Here is a 26,773-nt window from a genome sequence, read left to right as displayed (position 1 = left end):
TGTCTGAATATTAAATAAGTGCTCGAAAGCACAGCGCATGCTCTGACGAAGCCAGTCGCCATGACAACTCAGCAGCGCCGGCAGGTCGCTGCCCATGGTGCTGAAGACAACGGTGGGGTGCAGCGAGTAAAACAGCAGCAAAGGGGTGTGACGCTGATTTTGCAGACAAAGAGTCCGTTGTGCCCACGTGGCTTGATGCTGCAACCGCAGTCTTGTTTTTATTTTTTTTCACGTGTATATTATATTCCTATATGAATATAGGAATATTAATAAATATAGGAATAAGCCTAGGAATATTATTAATTTTTCACTTCAGAAGGAAAAGAGACTGGCACAAAAAAAATACATATTCATTTATTTATTTATTTAATGCGCGTCATAAGACGAGTGCGGGATCAGTCCCCCTTCCTTTGTATTAGATCATCTCACTGGGGAAATGAGATCATGTCTCTGTGGTCTGTGTCTCTGTGCGTGCATGTGTGCGTGCGTGTGCGTGCGCGTGCGTGCGTGCGTGCGTGCGTGCGTGCGTGCGTGTGTGTGTGTGTGTGTGTGTGTGTGTGTGATGTTAAGATGAAACAGGGCAGCAGTATGCTTTGTCTGTAAAATGCTACTGTTTTGGTGAAACTGAAAGACGGTGCAATAAAAATGGACACACTAATGCTACCACTGCTGCTCGACTAAATGTGGGTATAACAAACCAAATCACGTCTTATAATCATTGGTCATGATTGGCATTGTGGTCCTTAACAATGTGTGGAGGTTCATGATGTCCTCAAATATTGCTGTGATGACACAACTGTCAGAAGTGTTTCCAAATTAAGTCCTAAAACAACAAAGTTAACCAAATAGAATGACTGCAGTGTGTTGTGTGCCTCCAGAAAAAGTTCCCTTTTAGCAGCAGACAGCTCACTAACTTCCTGGAGCCTATGCCAGCTGGGGAGCAGGGGACACCCTGGACAAGTCGCCAGTTCATCGCAGGGCCACTAACTTTCTTTATATTTGTAAATCCTTAGAATTCACCACCATATTAAGACTGTCTTAATATCAAAGATAAATGATTACACAAAAATAGAACTGCAGTAAGCCACAGCTGTGATCAGCTGCTCTATTCTGATATGTTGAATACATTACAGAGATTGGATCTCAAATATTATCATATTATATTATTGGTTATTTAACTCTTTGACTTTTCATATATTTCCCACATAGTCAATGTAAATACATAATTTTCAGTTAAAAATACAAGACGGAAAAACTATGTCAGTCATCAGTGTATAAAAATGTTTTAGTGATAAAACAGTAGCCGAAACATTCTTGAAGTTCTTAACATTTGACTTGCATCTAAAGCAGGAGTGGGCTAACTTTTTGACTGGTGGGCCATAATGGGTGCTAAAATGTGACAGAGGGATCGGAGCAGCAGCAGATGGATGGAGCGTTTTGGTGACCCATAGGAGAGAAAAAATATCGTGGGATATGTAGAAAACATGTTGCTTTAATGTCAATTGGAAATGAACCAAAAAGCAAAGTTACAACAAAATCAGTGTCTTTGAAGCCCCAGGGTATTTAGCTCTTTATTTATTTGAAAGGCTATATTTTCATCTATACTTTATAACTTACTTAGTATTAATATAATTTTTTCATCTTCAGTGGGCCGGAATAAAAAGCTTAACGGGCCGTATATGGCCCCAGGCCGTAGTTTGCCCATGTCTGATCAAAAGGATTCTAAAAATTGCATTGCAATATACACATTCATTAAAATAAAAAAAATATATAAAAAAAAAAATCTGTAAATCTTCTGTGATCTGTTTTTAGAAACTATCTGTAATTGACATGCAGTAAAATGAAACCTCTTACATATTTGCAGAAACATGAAAGTCTGAATTGGCTTACTGAAGTAGGATTAGAGTCATTATCATTATTACACTGATGTCACTGAACGCAACTGAATTTTATCTAAAGGTGAACAGACCCAGAAGCCCATCCATAGTTTTGTGTTTCTGTTCTTTTGGCATTTAATAGATCACACACACTGGACCGTAACACACAGTAATCTTACATTACACATAACCACATACTGCACAGCTTTACCACCGTACAAAAGAACATTGCAGTACATCTTTTCTTCTGTAAAACAATACTATTTTGTACAAATATTTCAAGGTCAGCTGTGCTATAAACTGTGATTGATCAATCACCTTTTTTATTTGTATTTTTACAGACAAACTGGCTCATTAACTCTGATGGCACAGGAGATAATTTTTGTTCTACAGTATTTGTTACCCATTAGTCAGTCCTGTATTAATATGGAGAAAAAGAGAATATAGGCACAGACATATTGCATACATTTGAAAATTAAGCATTATCCGTATGTTTGGCGTTACTTATGCAAGTATATATTGTCCTATACAGTAGTTTGTGATACAAGCGAGACAGCCTTTATTGGTTAAAATGAACCAAAACTTTAACACTCTGTACCCTTAAGTAGACATGATTCTGTGTTAAAATGTAACTGCGAACATCTCCTCTGAAGAACATAAAAAATGAGAAACTTGTCTGATGAAATAAAAAGACAGTCAGGTATACAACTGTCACGTGTAATCAAGTATGAGGCAATTTGTCTATCAATTCAAGTATTTACACAAAATTAAGTACCCTTCCCCAATCTGACTGAAACTAAGAAAACCTTCAATTCACACTGTTAAAGACATTTGCCATTCTCTTTCCTCTAAATTGTGAGCTAAGGAATGACATGACACATTAGCTGACCCTCTCTCAAAATCTGATTGATGGGTCTAATACATAATTGCGCTGCTCTTACAATATTTTCATCCACTTGTTTTGCAAAAGAATGAAGTGGATAGTTCCCAATGAATTTCTTCACATAACGAAATATATAAAACTGTCAAAGCGCATCAACCCATGCAAAACAACTGAAAAGGCAGATTGAAATAAAACTTGAAGGCCTCAGTCTTTGTTCATTGTCAGGGCTCATCTTCCAGCACTTTCACTGGCTTGCAGAGGCCTAGTTTACATATAAAGCACAAAGTTGAATCGGAAAAAAATAAAAAAATAAGAGTAAGTATGCTTATAAAATACAGTTCTCCATCACGCTAATGTTTAAAATTCATACGTTGGTGCTTTTCTTAAATCTAAAGAATTGTGCTGTTTTACATATGAGATAACTTGTACTACATCACACAACAGTTCTGTTATGGCAACAATAAATCACAGATAATTAAAAATACGTCCATCATTGACTCACTTTCAAACAGCAAAAGGAGTCTTAAAAGCCGTCTTCTTGTCTCCATTCTAGGATTCCCCGTTCCAGTGTTGTCCTCAACAGGGTTTTTTGTGCAGTCCAGTTGTTGAAGAATATTACATGAACATTGAGAACATTGAAGATATTCCCACCCCTTTTAAACAGAAAGCTTTTTGATTAATTGTTGAAGCCATGCAGTCATATCATGCACACTGAATGGAAAAAATGTTAACTGTCTTTTATGTGCTCAAAGAAACACAGGGGGAGGTTTGTGTCATTGATTAGCCACCAGACACCACATGGTGTTACCGACATGTCGATAGGGGAAGGAAGCCAGGAGCAGCAGACAGAGGGAGGATGAAGGGCAGGGGCTACGTTCTTTCCTCAATGAAGTTTTCCCAACGGTGTCATTTCAGTACGCAGCTCAGGACGAGGCTTCACTTGGAGTTGCTGCTGCTGCCGCTGCTACTGCTGCCGGTGGTAGAAGCCTGCTGACAAGACAAGAGCATGAGACACACGTGGAAAGAGGTCAACGGAGCCCTGTGACAAAAATCATGCAACCAACATCTGTCACTCGAACAGGGGCTTCAGGCAGAGGACAAAGTGGGTGAATTGTGTCCTTGAACGTGTGGTGGAGAGGTGGCGGGGATTTATCAATGAATACCATGCTCCTATATTACAGAGGGGAGAGAGAGTGGTTGCTAGGTAACTGGATGACTGGATTCGCTTTGCGTCTCTCCTGCACAAGGAATTAGGTCAGAATTCACAGACAGCAGACAGGAAGTCCAAGAGGTGTAACTGTGTCTTTGTGAAATCAGTAGCAATGGTTTTAGAATTTGAGGTAAACCAATCACACTGGAAAAAAAAAAAGGACAGTCCATTCCCACTGTGCACACTCAGTAACAGGACATAATCTCATTGCATTTGTGATGGGTCAGGAGCACATGAACACATTCATTTGCACATGCATTTGATCAATTTGGGGATAGGATTATAGCTTGATATGTCCTTGTTGTGTGTGTGAACAATGAAAGTCAGATTGTGGCAAAAAAAAGGGTAGCAACAGCAGTAGGGAGGTGTGTCCTTTTTGTTTTGTTTTCAGACTGTGATGTAAGTTTTTGATGCCCTTTACAACAGAACTGTATAGCCCACTTAATGAGCTGTCATCTGTGGTCTCAGATTAACAACATGACTAATACTTTGATATGATGACTTGGAATGAGGAAAAACCATGTGGGGAAGGTGCCAAGACTTGAAAAAAATACTGTAATAATTATGGTGATGTATTGTGTCTTAACAATGTGTAGCTGTGTCTGTGTGTGTGTGACTAAAATTTGGCTTAAAATGAAGCCTACGGTTCCAAAAGAAAACGAGACAAAATATTTAAACTACAAAAATACGTATCACTAAGAACAAAACAAACATAACCACCCGAAATCAAACACTAAGCTCCGTAGGATCAGTTGTGAAAGGGCATCCGCAATCAGGGGAGAGAGACTCCTGCATACCTCCAGCTGTAGGTTGGACTTCCTTCATTTAGGGTACTTTAGAGTGGGGAGAAAACAAAAACAAGCAATTCAATGGTCAGATTATTTCACTCATGAAAGATGGATTACTTGTGTGAGTAACTTGTGACCGCAGATCTGGTACTGAGTCACTGTGTAGAAAATAAAAATAAAAAATCAGATAAATATCAGTGATTCATTGGAACAGATGTTGTAATAGCAGTAGTGTTATTAGTAGTGCACAAATGTGGTTGGAGTTTAAATAAAAACACACACTTACCAGACAGACAGACAGAGAGACAGAGAGACAGATAGATAGACAGATAGACTGATAGATAGATAGACAGATAGAACAACGGAAAAAAAACATGAGGAAGGAGTTTCTGCAATGCAAATCTGGTCACAGGTAAAGTTAATGTTAATGTTACAAATGTGAGGGAAAGTGCAGGTGAATTTCATCCCTGTCTGACTCTGTTTGATATTCTTTAAGTGTGTTTATTATGAATGAAACATATTACTTTTTGGAAACCTGAGTAATATTATTATTGTCAAATTGTTTTGTTGTCAAATAGCAAAAACACAAGCAAAAACCAAACAAACAAATTGTTTAATAACAAAACAACTGCAATTTTATTAATTCAAAATCAGCAGTAACAGCTCAATCAGCCAATGCTAATGAGTGATTGGTTCTGTACCTGCAGAGTGGAAGCTGCTGAGTCACTAGTGTCTGTCAGTCCGGTCCCTCTTGGGATACTGGACACGATGTACCTGGAGCCCTTTGGCACTGGCTGTCTCACCACCATCTTCCCTTTCCTGGTCTCTGCCAGAAACAGACTGTACCAGTAGGCATCGTTGGACACCAGGGTGGAGTCTGCGATGGTGGAGTTCCTCTCACTGATCACACTGTTCCTGCAGGGAGGAGCCGCTTTGCTGGCGTTGGGCTTCTGACACTTGATCACGATGGTGACCAGAATGGTGATGAGCAGCAGAAATGACACCGAGCCCAGGCCGATCACCAGGTACAGGTTGAGGTCTGAGAAGATGTCGTACTCCAGAGGCACCTCAGTCATGTCAGAGTAGGCCTTCACAGCTGTCTCCATTGTGGACAGCTTGATGGTGACTGTGGCAGACAGAGCAGGCTCCCCGTTGTCCTTGGCAACAACAACCAGTCTCTGGTGCCGTGGATCTCTGTAACTGAACATCCTCATGGTGCGGATCTCTCCGTTGTACTGGTCCAGACTGAACAAGCTGGCGTCGGTCACCTGGAGGAACTGGTAGGTGATCCGAGAGTTGTGCACTGAGTCTGTGTCTAAAGCGATCACTTTGGCAACCAGGGAGCCTTTATCAGTGGATCTGGGGATCTTCTCCTCCACCACTGAGCCGTGGGCTCTCCACGGAGAGACGATGACCGGAGCGTTGTCATTCTGGTCCACAATAATGATGTGCACCGTCACGTTGCTGCTGAGTGGAGGAGAGCCAGAGTCTCTGGCCTCGATGTGGAACAGAAACTCCTTCTCGATCTCATAGTCAAAAGTCTTCAGTGCGTAAAGATTTCCGTTCTCTGGGTTGATGGAGAACAGCATGGACATGGACGTGTTGGCTATTTCCTTCTCCAAGATGAAATAAACCAGATACTGGTTTTCATGGAGGTCAGGGTCAAACGCAGTCAGGGAACTGAGCAAGGCTCCAGGTGCATTATTCTCCTCTACACGTATAGTATAAAACGACCGAGGGAACAGTGGAACATTATCATTCACATCCAGCAGCTCTAACGTCATGGTTTCATTGTCAGATAGAGGAGGAGAACCTCTGTCTGTCACAGTGAAAGTGATGTCATACTCTGGAACCTTCTCACGGTCTAACGGCTCTGACACCACTAATTCATAATGGTTAGAAGATTCCCTCAGTTTGAAAGGCATATTATCAGGAATATGAAGATCAACCACTCCATTGTCACCAGAGTCTTTGTCACTCACACTCAACACAGCGATCACTGTGTCTATGGGCTCATTTTCTTTGATTGGACTGCGAAATGATTTGATGGATAATTCAGGATGGTTGTCATTCATGTCACTCACATGTATTGTCACTCTACATTGCCCAGATAAGGAGTTGGACCCCTTGTCTCTCGCAATAACTTCCATTTCATAAAGCTTCAAATCCTCATAATTTATCATCTCTTTCACTCTGATTTCACCATTATCTGGATTCAGTTTAAACATTTGCTGTGTTCTCTCAGAAGTATACAAACTGTACGAATAAACAACATCAGAATTAGACCCCTCATCTAAATCACTAGCATTCAGTTTAATGACCAAGCTGCCAATAGGGGAGTTTTCCATCACATCCACAACATATTTGTCTTTTGCAAATAAAGGGGCGTTGTCATTCACATCAAGCACGCGCACAATGATGCTGGCTGTACCTGTGCGCGTCGGGACACCGCCGTCCTCAGCCGTCAGTATCAGGTTATGAACAGCCTGCTGTTCTCTGTCTAAAGCCTTCGTCAGGATCAAATCTGCAAACTTTGTGCCGTCTCTCCCAGTCTGTATCTCCAGAGTAAAATGCTCACTTGCACTCAGGTGGTAATTTTTCACAGAATTCGGGCCCACATCTGGATCCACCGCATTATTCAATGAGAATCTCTCCCCAACGGGACTGGATTCGGAAATATCCAAATGCATTGTTCCTCGTCTAAAATGAGGAGCGTTGTCATTAATATCCAAAATCTCCACCTCGATATTAAACATCCGAATCGGGTTTTCAATTGTCGCGTCCAATTTTAAAAAGCAGTGCGTTGTTGTCTTAAGGGGGCACAGCAACTCCCTGTCTATCCTTTCACGAATGAACAGCTCCCCCGTTTCCTTGTTGATGTCAAGATATTTCTTGTTGCCAACGACGTCGACGCGCATTTTCCTGCCCGTCAGAGTTTTCGCGTCTAATCTCAAATCGGTTGCTAAATTGGCCACCACTGATCCTTCCTCCATTTCTTCGGGAACGGAATAATGAGTGACACTTGACGCGGTGCTCGCGATGGCAGCGAGAACGATGCACGCGGAGACGTACCCTCGGCCGAACAGCAGCAGAGCATGTTGTGCCATGGTCCTCGTTCCGAAGGCTTCCACTGGAGTTGTAACGCGGAGCGGTTCGATTCTGGCCCGGAAGAGGAACACACGGAGTCCAGAGGTAATATTGTCCGACCAGGAGGGATGCAGCTGATGGGGAAACAACGTCTGACGGCGCCTCCTCCAATAGGCGCAGGCGACAGCGATGACCTCACGAGTGAGCGTCCTTTTGCGGGGAGGAGCGACAGACGTAAGTTTCGTGTGTGGCTTTGTAACTTGCTTAAAAATAACAATAACAAAAAAATGAATCATGTTTTAAAATAAGGAGAGGTTATCATTTAATTCACGACGCTGTTTAAAAAACGCAAACTGTTCTTGGGATATTGGCATTACATGTTTTCAAACTTTTACATGCAGTTCGTGAAGTGGAGCAAAACAAGGTGTCACGCTTTGATTTCCCTCTATCTACGCATTTTTATTCGTCTGTTGATCTTGAGTTTCTTTCTTTCTTTTTTTCTAAGTTTGTCATGTAATTGTCAAGAAATGTGCAGTGCTTTTTTTAATGTTCTTCTGACTTGACCAACAGTTGTCCACACATAAAACCATATCAAACAATTGTTGCAGTGTAAACATCAACCATATATGATATACACTATGTGTGTTTTTTATTTAATATTTGTGTGACTCACAACTGACTTTTCTTCAGTAAAACTGTTTTTGTGTGCACACATGTCCATGCAGACAAACCTCCAGTCATTGTTTAAAAAATATATATAGAAAAGATTGTTTACGAAATTAACTTTTTGTGTAAACTGACTAATAACTGTGCAGCAAATATAGAAGCCTTGATTTCACATTCTTTAAAAATGTTTCTGAGATGAGTACTTGAGCACAAATGAGTTCATTTGATATTTTGACATCAAGCACAACATCATAAAGTTTCCATTTGGCTACCCCAAAGACTTTTTCAGAACAACATAGCAATCGAAAATGATTGATTTTGGACTTCTCCATGCAAGAAGAGTGATTGAACTATATTGGAAAAATGTTGAACCACCATCACTGGCGATATGGAAGAGGGAGCAGATGACTTGTCTTGGACTGGAAAGATTGACTTACATTGTGAAAGGTAAACAGACTGAGTTTGCTTGTATCTGAGAGTTATTTATGTCCTTCTTGACAAACGAAACGGATAACACTGACTGAGGGAGAGGAAAAAAAGAATAATGATCCTGCCTTTAATTTTATTTAATTTAATTTTTATTTTTATTTATTTATTTTGCTTTATTAGTTTGATGTCGGCCGTCAATATGTGTGTGTGTGTGTGTGTGTGTGTGTGTGTGTGTGTGTGTGTTTTGTTGTTGTTGTTGTTGTTATAATTCTTGTCTGTGAGAATGTGTGACAGTTTGAGGGGACATATATATATATATTTGTATAAATATATGTACATATGAAAATGTTTGTACAATTGAATTGACATACAATTTAATATGCACTGGAAAGTTCAATAAAAAAAAAGAAATGTTTAAAAAAAGTTTCCATTTGGTAACGGTGGAGTTGTGAAAGTCCTAAAGAGAAACCACAGTTGAATCCACTGTCATCTTGACAACCCATTGACATATTAGATGTGACAGTTAATGTGTCTTGTGCAGCGCACAAAAAATAATTCAAGATTAACCACAAAGGTAAAAAAAAAAAGTTTTTAATAATAATATTAAGAATATCTGTAGCTTTTTGTTGTTAAACCGTGAAGGGAAAATGCATTGTATTTAGTTATAATCAACATCTATGTCTAAATACAGCTTTACGGTGAAAAGATTTCTATCACTTTCAGGGTGAAAGTGATAGAAATAAAGAGTGATATTATAAATTGTATACTCATTGCCCAGTTGAGTTTCCAGTCAAAAAATTTTATTAGATTCTATCTGTTGGAGAGACGGAACCTAGTTTACACAGAATTATGAACCGTGTTCTCAACTTGTGCTGATTTTAAGATCGCAATCCAACTAAATCGCAGAGGTTTCGATTCTGAAACACAGTTAAAGATTATATGCAACACAGCTTATGGTCTTCCATGTCAAGTTTAAGTGAGAGAAGGTTTTAAATGTATGAATAACTTTTATGGAGAGAAGATCTATTTTCTTCAGATGCTTTTCCTACACCCGATAGTAGCCAACAGAGAGACAAACAAGCCTCTGCTCATACACTCACAACTAGGGATGATTAAGTGTTTGCAACTGGTCTAAAGTGCATGACTTGAAGGTATCCAAAGCATCCAGAGAAAACCCAAGCAGACAAACTCCAATCAGAATAGCCAAAGTCACATTCATACGCACACAATTCTTGCTGAGGCAACAGCACTGACCAGTAAACCCACCAGTGAGCCCACGGTGCTGTCTGTGCACTGCTGATAAAAAAAAAACTTTGACACAAAAGCAGGACACACTTCTGAAGACCATAGTTGCTACCTTAAAATATCTGCAAATGAAAAGATTAAATAATTCTTTCATACCTGCAGAGTGGAAGCGGCCGAGTCACTAGTGTCTGTCAATCCGGTCCCTCTTGGGATACTGGACACGATGTACCTGGAGCCCTTTGGCACTGGCTGTCTCACCACCATCTTCCCTTTCCTGGTCTCTGCCAGAAACAGACTGTACCAGTAGGCATCGTTGGACACCAGGGTGGAGTCTGCGATGGTGGAGTTCCTCTCACTGATCACACTGTTCCTGCAGGGAGGAGCCGCTTTGCTGGCGTTGGGCTTCTGACACTTGATCACGATGGTGACCAGAATGGTGATGAGCAGCAGAAATGACACCGAGCCCAGGCCGATCACCAGGTACAGGTTGAGGTCTGAGAAGATGTCGTACTCCAGAGGCACCTCAGTCATGTCAGAGTAGGCCTTCACAGCTGTCTCCATTGTGGACAGCTTGATGGTGACTGTGGCAGACAGAGCAGGCTCCCCGTTGTCCTTGGCAACAACAACCAGTCTCTGGTGCCGTGGATCTCTGTAACTGAACATCCTCATGGTGCGGATCTCTCCGTTGTACTGGTCCAGACTGAACAAGCTGGCGTCGGTCACCTGGAGGAACTGGTAGGTGATCCGAGAGTTGTGCACTGAGTCTGTGTCTAAAGCGATCACTTTGGCAACCAGGGAGCCTTTATCAGTGGATCTGGGGATCTTCTCCTCCACCACTGAGCCGTGGGCTCTCCACGGAGAGACGATGACCGGAGCGTTGTCATTCTGGTCCACAATAATGATGTGCACCGTCACGTTGCTGCTGAGTGGAGGAGAGCCAGAGTCTCTGGCCTCGATGTGGAACAGAAACTCCTTCTCGATCTCATAGTCAAAAGTTTTCAGTGCGTAAAGATTTCCGTTCTCTGGGTTGATGGAGAACAGCATGGACATGGACGTGTTGGCTATTTCCTTCTCCAAGATGAAATAAACCAGATACTGGTTTTCATGGAGGTCAGGGTCAAACGCAGTCAGGGAACTGAGCAAGGCTCCAGGTGCATTATTCTCCTCTACACGTATAGTATAAAACGACCGAGGGAACAGTGGAACATTATCATTCACATCCAGCAGCTCTAACGTCATGGTTTCATTGTCAGATAGAGGAGGAGAACCTCTGTCTGTCACAGTGAAAGTGATGTCATACTCTGGAACCTTCTCACGGTCTAACGGCTCTGACACCACTAATTCATAATGGTTAGAAGATTCCCTCAGTTTGAAAGGCATATTATCAGGAATATGAAGATCAACCACTCCATTGTCACCAGAGTCTTTGTCACTCACACTCAACACAGCGATCACTGTGTCTATGGGCTCATTTTCTTTGATTGGACTGCGAAATGATTTGATGGATAATTCAGGATGGTTGTCATTCATGTCACTCACATGTATTGTCACTCTACATTGTCCAGATAAGGAGTTGGACCCCTTGTCTCTCGCAATAACTTCCATTTCATAAAGCTTCAAATCCTCATAATTTATCATCTCTTTCACTCTGATTTCACCATTATCTGGATTCAGTTTAAACATTTGCTGTGTTCTCTCAGAAGTATACAAACTGTACGAATAAACAACATCAGAATTAGACCCCTCATCTAAATCACTAGCATTCAGTTTAATGACCAAGCTGCCAATAGGGGAGTTTTCCATCACATCCACAACATATTTGTCTTTTGCAAATAAAGGGGCGTTGTCGTTCACATCAAGCACGCGCACAATGATGCTGGCTGTGCCTGTGCGCGTCGGGACACCGCCGTCCACAGCCGTCAGTATCAGGTTATGAACAGCCTGCTGTTCTCTGTCTAAAGCCTTCGTCAGAATCAAATCTGCAAACTTTGTGCCGTCTCTCCCTGTTTGAATTTCTATGGCGAAATTTTCGCTTGCGCTCAGGTGGTAATCTTTCACCGAATTTGATCCAACATCTGGATCCGCCGCATTATTCAGCGAGAATCTTTCCCCAACCGAACTCGACTCAGAAATGTCTAAGTGCATCGTCCCTCGTCTAAAATGAGGAGCATTGTCGTTAATATCCAAAATCTCCACCTCGATATTAAACATTCGTATTGGGTTTTCAATTGAAGCATCTAATCGGAGAAAACACGATGTCGTTTTGAGTGGACATAGTAGGAACTCTCTGTCAATCCTTTCCAAAATAAACAGCTCTCCCGTGTCTTTGTTGATGTCCAGATATTTTTTGTTTCCCACAACATCGACGCGCATGTTTCTCTTACTTAAAGTCTTCGAATCTAATCCTAAATCAGTTGCCAAATTAGCCACAACAGAACCTTCCTCCATTTCTTCGGGAACAGAATAATGGGTGACGCCAGATATCATGTCCACAATGGCTGACGACAAAAGAAATACTGCAACGTACCCTCCACGGGGAAACTGGCGACTGTGACGGGCCATCGATGACAATAATCCTTTAAAACCCTCCAAAAGTGCGATGAGGAAATTGAAAAAACTGTCTTGCATTAAATTGTGCAATCTAACGCAGCTCCCGTTAAAACCGTTGCCTTCTAGCAGTGGACTATCGGGCGTAATGCAAGCATTTTCAGCTTCCAATGAGCGATCAGGATGACGATGACTTCATCAGTCAGTATTCTTTTTGTGGAGAACAGCGACTTTAATAGGCTGCTTTTCCACCTCGAAAATTGTATATAGTTGAACATATATCTTCAAAATTGTGCAATACAAATACAAAAAAAAATACCTATTATCAAAACATAATTTGTGCTATGCAACGACGTCAGTATTGCGTTTCGTTTGTAGGTTTATAATTGTAAACTTTTTCCACGTCGCGTCCAAGGGGTTTATATTCGTCACACATGCCTCGTGAAATCTGATACTTTTGATAATCAGTTTCTCATCCGTTATTTTCACTTGAAAATCACATCGATAAATTCGAACAACTAATCAAAATATTAAAAGCTTTTTGTTTATGTTAACTGTCATAATGTCCATTTCTGTGATGCTATGTTTCCCCTTGAAAAATATATATTAAAAAAAAAGTACAAAACTTAAGAAAAAATGTCTCCCATATTATGTGAAGATATTGTATACACTTGAACAATAGCAAAGATGAGTTATGAAAAAAATGCATTTTGACAAATTATTCAAAAGTGCCAAAGGTGTCATCAAAAAATGTAAATGCGGCATCAATGCAGCATATGCTGAAGTTTAAATAAAAAAAAAAACACCATCACAAAAAATTTGAATTCAGAGCCACTTAAAAAATGTACTTCTTGTTGTTTTCATAAAAATATACATTTGTGTATTATTGAAAAATATGTATCGATTGCATAAAAGCGATCGTTCATAATTTTTTACAAACCCGATTGGTTATATTGCTTGACAACCAGGATAAAAGCCATGCTGAATATAAGCTTTTCATACCTGCAGAGTGGAAGCGGCTGAGCCACTAGTGTCTGTCAGTCCGGTCCCTCTTGGGATACTGGACACGATATACCTGGAGCCCTTTGGCACTGGCTGTCTCACCACCATCTTCCCTTTCCTGGTCTCTGCCAGAAACAGACTGTACCAGTAGGCATCGTTGGACACCAGGGTGGAGTCTGCGATGGTGGAGTTCCTCTCACTGATCACACTGTTCCTGCAGGGAGGAGCCGCTTTGCTGGCGTTGGGCTTCTGACACTTGATCACGATGGTGACCAGAATGGTGATGAGCAGCAGAAATGACACCGAGCCCAGGCCGATCACCAGGTACAGGTTGAGGTCTGAGAAGATGTCGTACTCCAGAGGCACCTCAGTCATGTCAGAGTAGGCCTTCACAGCTGTCTCCATTGTGGACAGCTTGATGGTGACTGTGGCAGACAGAGCAGGCTCCCCGTTGTCCTTGGCAACAACAACCAGTCTCTGGTGCCGTGGATCTCTGTAACTGAACATCCTCATGGTGCGGATCTCTCCGTTGTACTGGTCCAGACTGAACAAGCTGGCGTCGGTCACCTGGAGGAACTGGTAGGTGATCCGAGAGTTGTGCACTGAGTCTGTGTCTAAAGCGATCACTTTGGCAACCAGGGAGCCTTTATCAGTGGATCTGGGGATCTTCTCCTCCACCACTGAGCCTTGGGCTCTCCAAGGAGAGACGATGACCGGAGCGTTGTCATTCTGGTCCACAATAATGATGTGCACCGTCACGTTGCTGCTGAGTGGAGGAGAGCCAGAGTCTCTGGCCTCGATGTGGAACAGAAACTCCTTCTCGATCTCATAGTCAAAAGTCTTCAGTGCGTAAAGATTTCCGTTCTCTGGGTTGATGGAGAACAGCATGGACATGGACGTGTTGGCTATTTCCTTCTCCAAGATGAAATAAACCAGATACTGGTTTTCATGGAGGTCAGGGTCAAACGCAGTCAGGGAACTGAGCAAGGCTCCAGGTGCATTATTCTCCTCTACACGTATAGTATAAAACGACCGAGGGAACAGTGGAACATTATCATTCACATCCAGCAGCTCTAACGTCATGGTTTCATTGTCAGATAGAGGAGGAGAACCTCTGTCTGTCACAGTGAAAGTGATGTCATACTCTGGAACCTTCTCACGGTCTAACGGCTCTGACACCACTAATTCATAATGGTTAGAAGATTCCCTCAGTTTGAAAGGCATATTATCAGGAATATGAAGATCAACCACTCCATTGTCACCAGAGTCTTTGTCACTCACACTCAACACAGCGATCACTGTGTCTATGGGCTCATTTTCTTTGATTGGACTGCGAAATGATTTGATGGATAATTCAGGATGGTTGTCATTCATGTCACTCACATGTATTGTCACTCTACATTGCCCAGATAAGGAGTTGGACCCCTTGTCTCTCGCAATAACTTCCATTTCATAAAGCTTCAAATCCTCATAATTTATCATCTCTTTCACTCTGATTTCACCATTATCTGGATTCAGTTTAAACATTTGCTGTGTTCTCTCAGAAGTATACAAACTGTACGAATAAACAACATCAGAATTAGACCCCTCATCTAAATCACTAGCATTCAGTTTAATGACCAAGCTGCCAATAGGGGAGTTTTCCATCACATCCACAACATATTTGTCTTTTGCAAATAAAGGGGCGTTGTCATTCACATCAAGCACGCGCACAATGATGCTGGCTGTACCTGTGCGCGTCGGGACACCGCCGTCCTCAGCCGTCAGTATCAGGTTATGAACAGCCTGCTGTTCTCTGTCTAAAGCCTTCGTCAGGATCAAATCTGCAAACTTTGTGCCGTCTCTCCCAGTCTGTATCTCCAGAGTAAAATGCTCACTTGCACTCAGGTGGTAATTTTTCACAGAATTCGGGCCCACATCTGGATCCACCGCATTATTCAATGAGAATCTCTCCCCAACGGGACTGGATTCGGAAATATCCAAATGCATTGTTCCTCGTCTAAAATGAGGAGCGTTGTCATTAATATCCAAAATCTCCACCTCGATATTAAACATCCGAATCGGGTTTTCAATTGTCGCGTCCAATTTTAAAAAGCAGTGCGTTGTTGTCTTAAGGGGGCACAGCAACTCCCTGTCTATCCTTTCACGAATGAACAGCTCCCCCGTTTCCTTGTTGATGTCAAGATATTTCTTGTTGCCAACGACGTCGACGCGCATTTTCCTGCCCGTCAGAGTTTTCGCGTCTAATCTCAAATCGGTTGCTAAATTGGCCACCACTGATCCTTCCTCCATTTCTTCGGGAACGGAATAATGAGTGACACTTGACGCGGTGCTCGCGATGGCAGCGAGAACGATGCACGCGGAGACGTACCCTCGGCCGAACAGCAGCAGAGCATGTTGTGCCATGGTCCTCGTTCCGAAGGCTTCCACTGGAGTTGTAACGCGGAGCGGTTCGATTCTGGCCCGGAAGAGGAACACACGGAGTCCAGAGGTAATATTGTCCGACCAGGAGGGATGCAGCTGATGGGGAAACAACGTCTGACGGCGCCTCCTCCAATAGGCGCAGGCGACAGCGATGACCTCACGAGTGAGCGTCCTTTTGCGGGGAGGAGCGACAGACGTAAGTTTCGTGTGTGGCTTTGTAACTTGCTTAAAAATAACAATAACAAAAAAATGAATCATGTTTTAAAATAAGGAGAGGTTATCATTTAATTCACGACGCTGTTTAAAAAACGCAAACTGTTCTTGGGATATTGGCATTACATGTTTTCAAACTTTTACATGCAGTTCGTGAAGTGGAGCAAAACAAGGTGTCACGCTTTGATTTCCCTCTATCTACGCATTTTTATTCGTCTGTTGATCTTGAGTTTCTTTCTTTCTTTTTTTCTAAGTTTGTCATGTAATTGTCAAGAAATGTGCAGTGCTTTTTTTAATGTTCTTCTGACTTGACCAACAGTTGTCCACACATAAAACCATATCAAACAATTGTTGCAGTGTAAACATCAACCATATATGATATACACTATGTGTGTTTTTTATTTAATATTTGTGTGACTCACAACTGACTTTTCTTCAGTAAAACTGTTTTTGTGTGCACACATGTCCATGCAGACAAACCTCCAGTCATTGTTTAAAAAATATATATAGAAAAGATTGTTTACGAAATTAACTTTTTGTGTAAACTGACTAATAACTGTGCAGCAAATATAGAAGCCTTGATTTCACATTCTTTAAAAATGTTTCTGAGATGAGTACTTGAGCACAAATGAGTTCATTTGATATTTTGACATCAAGCACAACATCATAAAGTTTCCATTTGGCTACCCCAAAGACTTTTTCAGAACAACATAGCAATCGAAAATGATTGATTTTGGACTTCTCCATGCAAGAAGAGTGATTGAACTATATTGGAAAAATGTTGAACCACCATCACTGGCGATATGGAAGAGGGAGCAGATGACTTGTCTTGGACTGGAAAGATTGACTTACATTGTGAAAGGTAAACAGACTGAGTTTGCTTGTATCTGAGAGTTATTTATGTCCTTCTTGACAAACGAAACGGATAACACTGACTGAGGGAGAGGAAAAAAAGAATAATGATCCTGCCTTTAATTTTATTTAATTTAATTTTTATTTTTATTTATTTATTTTGCTTTATTAGTTTGATGTCGGCCGTCAATATGTGTGTGTGTGTGTGTGTGTGTGTGTGTGTGTGTGTTTTGTTGTTGTTGTTGTTGTTATAATTCTTGTCTGTGAGAATGTGTGACAGTTTGAGGGGACATATATATATATATTTGTATAAATATATGTACATATGAAAATGTTTGTACAATTGAATTGACATACAATTTAATATGCACTGGAAAGTTCAATAAAAAAAAAGAAATGTTTAAAAAAAGTTTCCATTTGGTAACGGTGGAGTTGTGAAAGTCCTAAAGAGAAACCACAGTTGAATCCACTGTCATCTTGACAACCCATTGACATATTAGATGTGACAGTTAATGTGTCTTGTGCAGCGCACAAAAAATAATTCAAGATTAACCACAAAGGTAAAAAAAAAAAGTTTTTAATAATAATATTAAGAATATCTGTAGCTTTTTGTTGTTAAACCGTGAAGGGAAAATGCATTGTATTTAGTTATAATCAACATCTATGTCTAAATACAGCTTTACGGTGAAAAGATTTCTATCACTTTCAGGGTGAAAGTGATAGAAATAAAGAGTGATATTATAAATTGTATACTCATTGCCCAGTTGAGTTTCCAGTCAAAAAATTTTATTAGATTCTATCTGTTGGAGAGACGGAACCTAGTTTACACAGAATTATGAACCGTGTTCTCAACTTGTGCTGATTTTAAGATCGCAATCCAACTAAATCGCAGAGGTTTCGATTCTGAAACACAGTTAAAGATTATATGCAACACAGCTTATGGTCTTCCATGTCAAGTTTAAGTGAGAGAAGGTTTTAAATGTATGAATAACTTTTATGGAGAGAAGATCTATTTTCTTCAGATGCTTTTCCTACACCCGATAGTAGCCAACAGAGAGACAAACAAGCCTCTGCTCATACACTCACAACTAGGGATGATTAAGTGTTTGCAACTGGTCTAAAGTGCATGACTTGAAGGTATCCAAAGCATCCAGAGAAAACCCAAGCAGACAAACTCCAATCAGAATAGCCAAAGTCACATTCATACGCACACAATTCTTGCTGAGGCAACAGCACTGACCAGTAAACCCACCAGTGAGCCCACGGTGCTGTCTGTGCACTGCTGATAAAAAAAAAACTTTGACACAAAAGCAGGACACACTTCTGAAGACCATAGTTGCTACCTTAAAATATCTGCAAATGAAAAGATTAAATAATTCTTTCATACCTGCAGAGTGGAAGCGGCCGAGTCACTAGTGTCTGTCAATCCGGTCCCTCTTGGGATACTGGACACGATGTACCTGGAGCCCTTTGGCACTGGCTGTCTCACCACCATCTTCCCTTTCCTGGTCTCTGCCAGAAACAGACTGTACCAGTAGGCATCGTTGGACACCAGGGTGGAGTCTGCGATGGTGGAGTTCCTCTCACTGATCACACTGTTCCTGCAGGGAGGAGCCGCTTTGCTGGCGTTGGGCTTCTGACACTTGATCACGATGGTGACCAGAATGGTGATGAGCAGCAGAAATGACACCGAGCCCAGGCCGATCACCAGGTACAGGTTGAGGTCTGAGAAGATGTCGTACTCCAGAGGCACCTCAGTCATGTCAGAGTAGGCCTTCACAGCTGTCTCCATTGTGGACAGCTTGATGGTGACTGTGGCAGACAGAGCAGGCTCCCCGTTGTCCTTGGCAACAACAACCAGTCTCTGGTGCCGTGGATCTCTGTAACTGAACATCCTCATGGTGCGGATCTCTCCGTTGTACTGGTCCAGACTGAACAAGCTGGCGTCGGTCACCTGGAGGAACTGGTAGGTGATCCGAGAGTTGTGCACTGAGTCTGTGTCTAAAGCGATCACTTTGGCAACCAGGGAGCCTTTATCAGTGGATCTGGGGATCTTCTCCTCCACCACTGAGCCGTGGGCTCTCCACGGAGAGACGATGACCGGAGCGTTGTCATTCTGGTCCACAATAATGATGTGCACCGTCACGTTGCTGCTGAGTGGAGGAGAGCCAGAGTCTCTGGCCTCGATGTGGAACAGAAACTCCTTCTCGATCTCATAGTCAAAAGTTTTCAGTGCGTAAAGATTTCCGTTCTCTGGGTTGATGGAGAACAGCATGGACATGGACGTGTTGGCTATTTCCTTCTCCAAGATGAAATAAACCAGATACTGGTTTTCATGGAGGTCAGGGTCAAACGCAGTCAGGGAACTGAGCAAGGCTCCAGGTGCATTATTCTCCTCTACACGTATAGTATAAAACGACCGAGGGAACAGTGGAACATTATCATTCACATCCAGCAGCTCTAACGTCATGGTTTCATTGTCAGATAGAGGAGGAGAACCTCTGTCTGTCACAGTGAAAGTGATGTCATACTCTGGAACCTTCTCACGGTCTAACGGCTCTGACACCACTAATTCATAATGGTTAGAAGATTCCCTCAGTTTGAAAGGCATATTATCAGGAATATGAAGATCAACCACTCCATTGTCACCAGAGTCTTTGTCACTCACACTCAACACAGCGATCACTGTGTCTATGGGCTCATTTTCTTTGATTGGACTGCGAAATGATTTGATGGATAATTCAGGATGGTTGTCATTCATGTCACTCACATGTATTGTCACTCTACATTGTCCAGATAAGGAGTTGGACCCCTTGTCTCTCGCAATAACTTCCATTTCATAAAGCTTCAAATCCTCATAATTTATCATCTCTTTCACTCTGATTTCACCATTATCTGGATTCAGTTTAAACATTTGCTGTGTTCTCTCAGAAGTATACAAACTGTACGAATAAACAACATCAGAATTAGACCCCTCATCTAAATCACTAGCATTCAGTTTAATGACCAAGCTGCCAATAGGGGAGTTTTCCATCACATCCACAACATATTTGTCTTTTGCAAATAAAGGGGCGTTGTCGTTCACATCAAGCACGCGCACAATGATGCTGGCTGTGCCTGTGCGCGTCGGGACACCGCCGTCCACAGCCGTCAGTATCAGGTTATGAACAGCCTGCTGTTCTCTGTCTAAAGCCTTCGTCAGAATCAAATCTGCAAACTTTGTGCCGTCTCTCCCTGTTTGAATTTCTATGGCGAAATTTTCGCTTGCGCTCAGGTGGTAATCTTTCACCGAATTTGATCCAACATCTGGATCCGCCGCATTATTCAGCGAGAATCTTTCCCCAACCGAACTCGACTCAGAAATGTCTAAGTGCATCGTCCCTCGTCTAAAATGAGGAGCATTGTCGTTAATATCCAAAATCTCCACCTCGATATTAAACATTCGTATTGGGTTTTCAATTGAAGCATCTAATCGGAGAAAACACGATGTCGTTTTGAGTGGACATAGTAGGAACTCTCTGTCAATCCTTTCCAAAATAAACAGCTCTCCCGTGTCTTTGTTGATGTCCAGATATTTTTTGTTTCCCACAACATCGACGCGCATGTTTCTCTTACTTAAAGTCTTCGAATCTAATCCTAAATCAGTTGCCAAATTAGCCACAACAGAACCTTCCTCCATTTCTTCGGGAACAGAATAATGGGTGACGCCAGATATCATGTCCACAATGGCTGACGACAAAAGAAATACTGCAACGTACCCTCCACGGGGAAACTGGCGACTGTGACGGGCCATCGATGACAATAATCCTTTAAAACCCTCCAAAAGTGCGATGAGGAAATTGAAAAAACTGTCTTGCATTAAATTGTGCAATCTAACGCAGCTCCCGTTAAAACCGTTGCCTTCTAGCAGTGGACTATCGGGCGTAATGCAAGCATTTTCAGCTTCCAATGAGCGATCAGGATGACGATGACTTCATCAGTCAGTATTCTTTTTGTGGAGAACAGCGACTTTAATAGGCTGCTTTTCCACCTCGAAAATTGTATATAGTTGAACATATATCTTCAAAATTGTGCAATACAAATACAAAAAAAATACCTATTATCAAAACATAATTTGTGCTATGCAACGACGTCAGTATTGCGTTTCGTTTGTAGGTTTATAATTGTAAACTTTTTCCACGTCGCGTCCAAGGGGTTTATATTCGTCACACATGCCTCGTGAAATCTGATACTTTTGATAATCAGTTTCTCATCCGTTATTTTCACTTGAAAATCACATCGATAAATTCGAACAACTAATCAAAATATTAAAAGCTTTTTGTTTATGTTAACTGTCATAATGTCCATTTCTGTGATGCTATGTTTCCCCTTGAAAAATATATATTAAAAAAAAAGTACAAAACTTAAGAAAAAATGTCTCCCATATTATGTGAAGATATTGTATACACTTGAACAATAGCAAAGATGAGTTATGAAAAAAATGCATTTTGACAAATTATTCAAAAGTGCCAAAGGTGTCATCAAAAAATGTAAATGCGGCATCAATGCAGCATATGCTGAAGTTTAAATAAAAAAAAAAACACCATCACAAAAAATTTGAATTCAGAGCCACTTAAAAAATGTACTTCTTGTTGTTTTCATAAAAATATACATTTGTGTATTATTGAAAAATATGTATCGATTGCATAAAAGCGATCGTTCATAATTTTTTACAAACCCGATTGGTTATATTGCTTGACAACCAGGATAAAAGCCATGCTGAATATAAGCTTTTCATACCTGCAGAGTGGAAGCTGCTGAGTCACTAGTGTCTGTCAGTCCTGTCCCTCTTGGGATACTGGACACGATGTACCTGGAGCCCTTTGGCACTGGCTGTCTCACCACCATCTTCCCTTTCCTGGTCTCTGCCAGAAACAGACTGTACCAGTAGGCATCGTTGGACACCAGGGTGGAGTCTGCGATGGTGGAGTTCCTCTCACTGATCACACTGTTCCTGCAGGGAGGAGCCGCTTTGCTGGCGTTGGGCTTCTGACACTTGATCACGATGGTGACCAGAATGGTGATGAGCAGCAGAAATGACACCGAGCCCAGGCCGATCACCAGGTACAGGTTGAGGTCTGAGAAGATGTCGTACTCCAGAGGCACCTCAGTCATGTCAGAGTAGGCCTTCACAGCTGTCTCCATTGTGGACAGCTTGATGGTGACTGTGGCAGACAGAGCAGGCTCCCCGTTGTCCTTGGCAACAACAACCAGTCTCTGGTGCCGTGGATCTCTGTAACTGAACATCCTCATGGTGCGGATCTCTCCGTTGTACTGGTCCAGACTGAACAAGCTGGCGTCGGTCACCTGGAGGAACTGGTAGGTGATCCGAGAGTTGTGCACTGAGTCTGTGTCTAAAGCGATCACTTTGGCAACCAGGGAGCCTTTATCAGTGGATCTGGGGATCTTCTCCTCCACCACTGAGCCGTGGGCTCTCCACGGAGAGACGATGACCGGAGCGTTGTCATTCTGGTCCACAATAATGATGTGCACCGTCACGTTGCTGCTGAGTGGAGGAGAGCCAGAGTCTCTGGCCTCGATGTGGAACAGAAACTCCTTCTCGATCTCATAGTCAAAAGTCTTCAGTGCGTAAAGATTTCCGTTCTCTGGGTTGATGGAGAACAGCATGGACATGGACGTGTTGGCTATTTCCTTCTCCAAGATGAAATAAACCAGATACTGGTTTTCATGGAGGTCAGGGTCAAACGCAGTCAGGGAACTGAGCAAGGCTCCAGGTGCATTATTCTCCTCTACACGTATAGTATAAAACGACCGAGGGAACAGTGGAACATTATCATTCACATCCAGCAGCTCTAACGTCATGGTTTCATTGTCAGATAGAGGAGGAGAACCTCTGTCTGTCACAGTGAAAGTGATGTCATACTCTGGAACCTTCTCACGGTCTAACGGCTCTGACACCACTAATTCATAATGGTTAGAAGATTCCCTCAGTTTGAAAGGCATATTATCAGGAATATGAAGATCAACCACTCCATTGTCACCAGAGTCTTTGTCACTCACACTCAACACAGCGATCACTGTGTCTATGGGCTCATTTTCTTTGATTGGACTGCGAAATGATTTGATGGATAATTCAGGATGGTTATCATTCATGTCACTCACATGTATTGTCACTCTACATTGTCCAGATAAGGAGTTGGACCCCTTGTCTCTCGCAATAACTTCCATTTCATAAAGCTTCAAATCCTCATAATTTATCATCTCTTTCACTCTGATTTCACCATTATCTGGATTCAGTTTAAACATTTGCTGTGTTCTCTCAGAAGTATACAAACTGTACGAATAAACAACATCAGAATTAGACCCCTCATCTAAATCACTAGCATTCAGTTTAATGACCAAGCTGCCAATAGGGGAGTTTTCCATCACATCCACAACATATTTGTCTTTTGCAAATAAAGGGGCGTTGTCGTTCACATCAAGCACGCGCACAATGATGCTGGCTGTGCCTGTGCGCGTCGGGACACCGCCGTCCACAGCCGTCAGTATCAGGTTATGAACAGCCTGCTGTTCTCTGTCTAAAGCCTTCGTCAGGATCAAATCTGCAAACTTTGTGCCGTCTCTCCCTGTTTGAATTTCTATGGCGAAATTTTCGCTTGCGCTCAGGTGGTAATCTTTCACCGAATTTGATCCAACATCTGGATCCGCCGCATTATTCAGCGAGAATCTTTCCCCAACCGAACTCGACTCAGAAATGTCTAAGTGCATCGTCCCTCGTCTAAAATGAGGAGCATTGTCGTTAATATCCAAAATCTCCACCTCGATATTAAACATTCGTATTGGGTTTTCAATTGAAGCATCTAACCTAAGAAAGCACGATGTCGCTGTCTTCAATGAACAGAGGAACTCTCTGTCAATCCTTTCCAAAATAAACAGCTCTCCTGTGTCTTTGTTGATGTCCAGATATTTTTTGTTTCCCACAACATCGACGCGCATGTTTCTCTTACTTAAAGTCTTCGAATCTAATCCTAAATCAGTTGCCAAATTAGCCACAACGGAACCTTCCTCCATTTCTTCGGGAACAGAATAATGGGTGACGCCAGATATCATGTCCACAATGGCTGACGACAAAAGAAATACTGCAACGTACCCTCCACGGGGAAACTGGCGACTGTGACGGGCCATCGATGACAATAATCCTTTAAAACCCTCCAAAAGTGCGATGAGGAAATTGAAAAAACTGTCTTGCATTAAATTGTGCAATCTAACGCAGCTCCCGTTAAAACCGTTGCCTTCTAGCAGTGGGCTATCGGGCGTAATGCAAGCATTTTCAGCTTCCAATGAGCGATCAGGATGACGATGACTTCATCAGTCAGTATTCTTTTTGTGGAGAACAGCGACTTTAATAGGCTGCTTTTCCACCTCGAAAATTGTATATAGTTGAACATATATCTTCAAAAATTGTGCAATACAAATAAAATAAAATAGAAACCTACTATCAAAACATAATTTGTGCTGAGCAACGACGTCAGTATTGCATTTCGTTTGTAGGTTTATATTTTTAAACCTTTTCATGTCGCGTTCACGGGGTTTATATTTGCCCCAATGCCTCGTGAAATTTGATACTTTTGATAATCAGTTTCTCAGCCGTGACTTTCACTTGAAAATCACATCGATAAATGAAAACAACTAATTAAAATATTAAAAGCTTTTTGTTTATGTTAACTGTCATATTGACCATTTCTGTGATGCTATGTTTTGCCTTGAAAAATATATATAAAGAAAGTACAAAACTTAAGAAAAAATGTCTCCCCATTATGAGATGGGGACTCAACTCAACTTCGCTATTGATGTCATAACAATAGCCAAGTTGAGTTATAAAGAAAAATGCGTTTTGTCAAATTATTCAAAAGTGCAAAAGGTGTCATCAACAAACGCAAACACAGCATCAATGCAGCATATACTGAAAGATGTATTTTTTTAAATTAAACATCATCACAAAAAAAGAACATTCAGAGCTACTAAAAAATGTGCTTCTTGATTTTTTCATTAAAATATGCATTTCTATGTTTTTAGAAAATATATATTAATTGCAAAAAAGTGATCGTTCATAATTTTTTACAAATGCAATTGGTTATATTGCTTGACAACCAGGATAAAAGCCATGCTGAATATAAGCTTTTCATACCTGCAGGGTGGAAGCTGCTGAGTCACTAGTGTCTGTCAGTCCGGTCCCTCTTGGGATACTGGACACGATGTACCTGGAGCCCTTTGGCACTGGCTGTCTCACCACCATCTTCCCTTTCCTGGTCTCTGCCAGAAACAGACTGTACCAGTAGGCATCGTTGGACACCAGGGTGGAGTCTGCGATGGTGGAGTTCCTCTCACTGATCACACTGTTCCTGCAGGGAGGAGCCGCTTTGCTGGCGTTGGGCTTCTGACACTTGATCACGATGGTGACCAGAATGGTGATGAGCAGCAGAAATGACACCGAGCCCAGGCCGATCACCAGGTACAGGTTGAGGTCTGAGAAGATGTCGTACTCCAGAGGCACCTCAGTCATGTCAGAGTAGGCCTTCACAGCTGTCTCCATTGTGGACAGTTTGATGGTGACTGTGGCAGACAGAGCAGGCTCCCCGTTGTCCTTGGCAACAACAACCAGTCTCTGGTGCCGTGGATCTCTGTAACTGAACATCCTCATGGTGCGGATCTCTCCGTTGTACTGGTCCAGACTGAACAAGCTGGCGTCGGTCACCTGGAGGAACTGGTAGGTGATCCGAGAGTTGTGCACTGAGTCTGTGTCTAAAGCGATCACTTTGGCAACCAGGGAGCCTTTATCAGTGGATCTGGGGATCTTCTCCTCCACCACTGAGCCGTGGGCTCTCCACGGTGAGACGATGACCGGAGCATTGTCATTCTGGTCCACAATAATGATGTGCACCGTCACGTTGCTGCTGAGTGGAGGAGAGCCAGAGTCTCTGGCCTCGATGTGGAACAGAAACTCCTTCTCGATCTCATAGTCAAAAGTCTTCAGTGCGTAAAGATTTCCGTTCTCTGGGTTGATGGAGAACAGCATGGACATGGACGTGTTGGCTATTTCCTTCTCCAAGATGAAATAAACCAGATACTGGTTTTCATGGAGGTCAGGGTCAAACGCAGTCAGGGAACTGAGCAAGGCTCCAGGTGCATTATTCTCCTCTACACGTATAGTATAAAACGACCGAGGGAACAGTGGAACATTATCATTCACATCCAGCAGCTCTAACGTCATGGTTTCATTGTCAGATAGAGGAGGAGAACCTCTGTCTGTCACAGAGAAAGTGATGTCATACTCTGGAACCTTCTCACGGTCTAACGGCTCTGACACCACTAATTCATAATGGTTATCAGGGGATTCCCTCAGTTTGAAAGGCATATTATCGGGAATACGAAGATCAACCACTCCATTGTCACCAGAGTCTTTGTCACTCACACTCACAACAGCGATCACCGTGTTTAATTTTATGTTTTCATGAATTGGACTCTGGAATGATTTTATAGATATTTCTGG

The 26,773-nt window shown here is 42.0% G+C and overlaps 4 protein-coding genes across 5 annotated transcripts in view; all 4 read right to left on the bottom strand.

Annotated features, from left to right (window-relative positions):
• Positions 1-1,983: 1,983 nt before the first annotated feature.
• Positions 1,984-25,367, bottom strand: LOC142901846 (protocadherin alpha-C2-like). 2 transcript variants are annotated; one of them, XM_076046550.1, is made up of 2 exons: positions 22,003-25,367; positions 1,984-3,747 (listed from the first exon to the last, which is right to left on the bottom strand). In XM_076046550.1, the coding sequence occupies exons 1-2, from the start codon at positions 24,472-24,474 to the stop codon at positions 3,697-3,699; spliced, it is 2,523 nt and encodes an 840-aa protein (XP_075902665.1). In that variant the 5' UTR covers positions 24,475-25,367; the 3' UTR covers positions 1,984-3,696. The 2 variants fall into 2 exon arrangements, with proteins under 2 accessions (XP_075902665.1, XP_075902664.1); XM_076046549.1 differs by lacking the exon at positions 22,003-25,367 and adding an exon at positions 5,460-8,352.
• LOC142901847 (protocadherin alpha-C2-like) overlaps positions 1,984-26,773 on the bottom strand; it is a 28,902-nt gene continuing 4,112 nt past the window's right edge. The window contains exons 2-3 of the mRNA XM_076046551.1: positions 4,768-4,803; positions 1,984-3,750 (exon numbers count right to left, since the gene is read on the bottom strand). The gene's annotated coding sequence lies outside the window, so the exon portion shown is untranslated. The remainder of the gene's footprint in view (positions 3,751-4,767; positions 4,804-26,773) is intronic.
• LOC142901928 (protocadherin beta-16-like) lies at positions 13,729-16,627 on the bottom strand. Its single transcript, XM_076046665.1, has one exon. It carries the CDS (start codon positions 16,414-16,416, stop codon positions 13,729-13,731), a length of 2,688 nt encoding a protein of 895 aa, XP_075902780.1. The 5' UTR covers positions 16,417-16,627.
• LOC142901989 (protocadherin alpha-C2-like) lies at positions 18,400-21,314 on the bottom strand. Its single transcript, XM_076046743.1, has one exon. It carries the CDS (start codon positions 21,080-21,082, stop codon positions 18,605-18,607), a length of 2,478 nt encoding a protein of 825 aa, XP_075902858.1. The 5' UTR covers positions 21,083-21,314; the 3' UTR covers positions 18,400-18,604.

Source organism: Nelusetta ayraudi, unplaced genomic scaffold (genome assembly GCF_046127955.1).
Source record: "Nelusetta ayraudi isolate G7.1 ecotype Tasmania unplaced genomic scaffold, CSIRO-AGI_Nayr_v1 ptg000090l, whole genome shotgun sequence".
Lineage (NCBI taxonomy): Eukaryota > Metazoa > Chordata > Actinopteri > Tetraodontiformes > Monacanthidae > Nelusetta > Nelusetta ayraudi.
Note: the sequence above shows the minus strand (reverse complement) of the source record. Positions and strands in the feature narration are given on the sequence as shown.

Coding starts and splice junctions, on each gene's coding strand:
- LOC142901846 (XM_076046549.1), bottom strand. CDS start 8,141: ATGATTCATTTTTTTGTTATTGTTATTTTTAAGCAAGTTACAAAGCCA. Junction 3,748..5,459: donor CAGCAGCTTCCACTCTGCAG/GTACAGAACCAA, acceptor TCTTGTCAGCAG/GCTTCTACCACCGGCAGCAG.
- LOC142901928 (XM_076046665.1), bottom strand. CDS start 16,416: ATGATTCATTTTTTTGTTATTGTTATTTTTAAGCAAGTTACAAAGCCA.
- LOC142901989 (XM_076046743.1), bottom strand. CDS start 21,082: ATGCAAGACAGTTTTTTCAATTTCCTCATCGCACTTTTGGAGGGTTTT.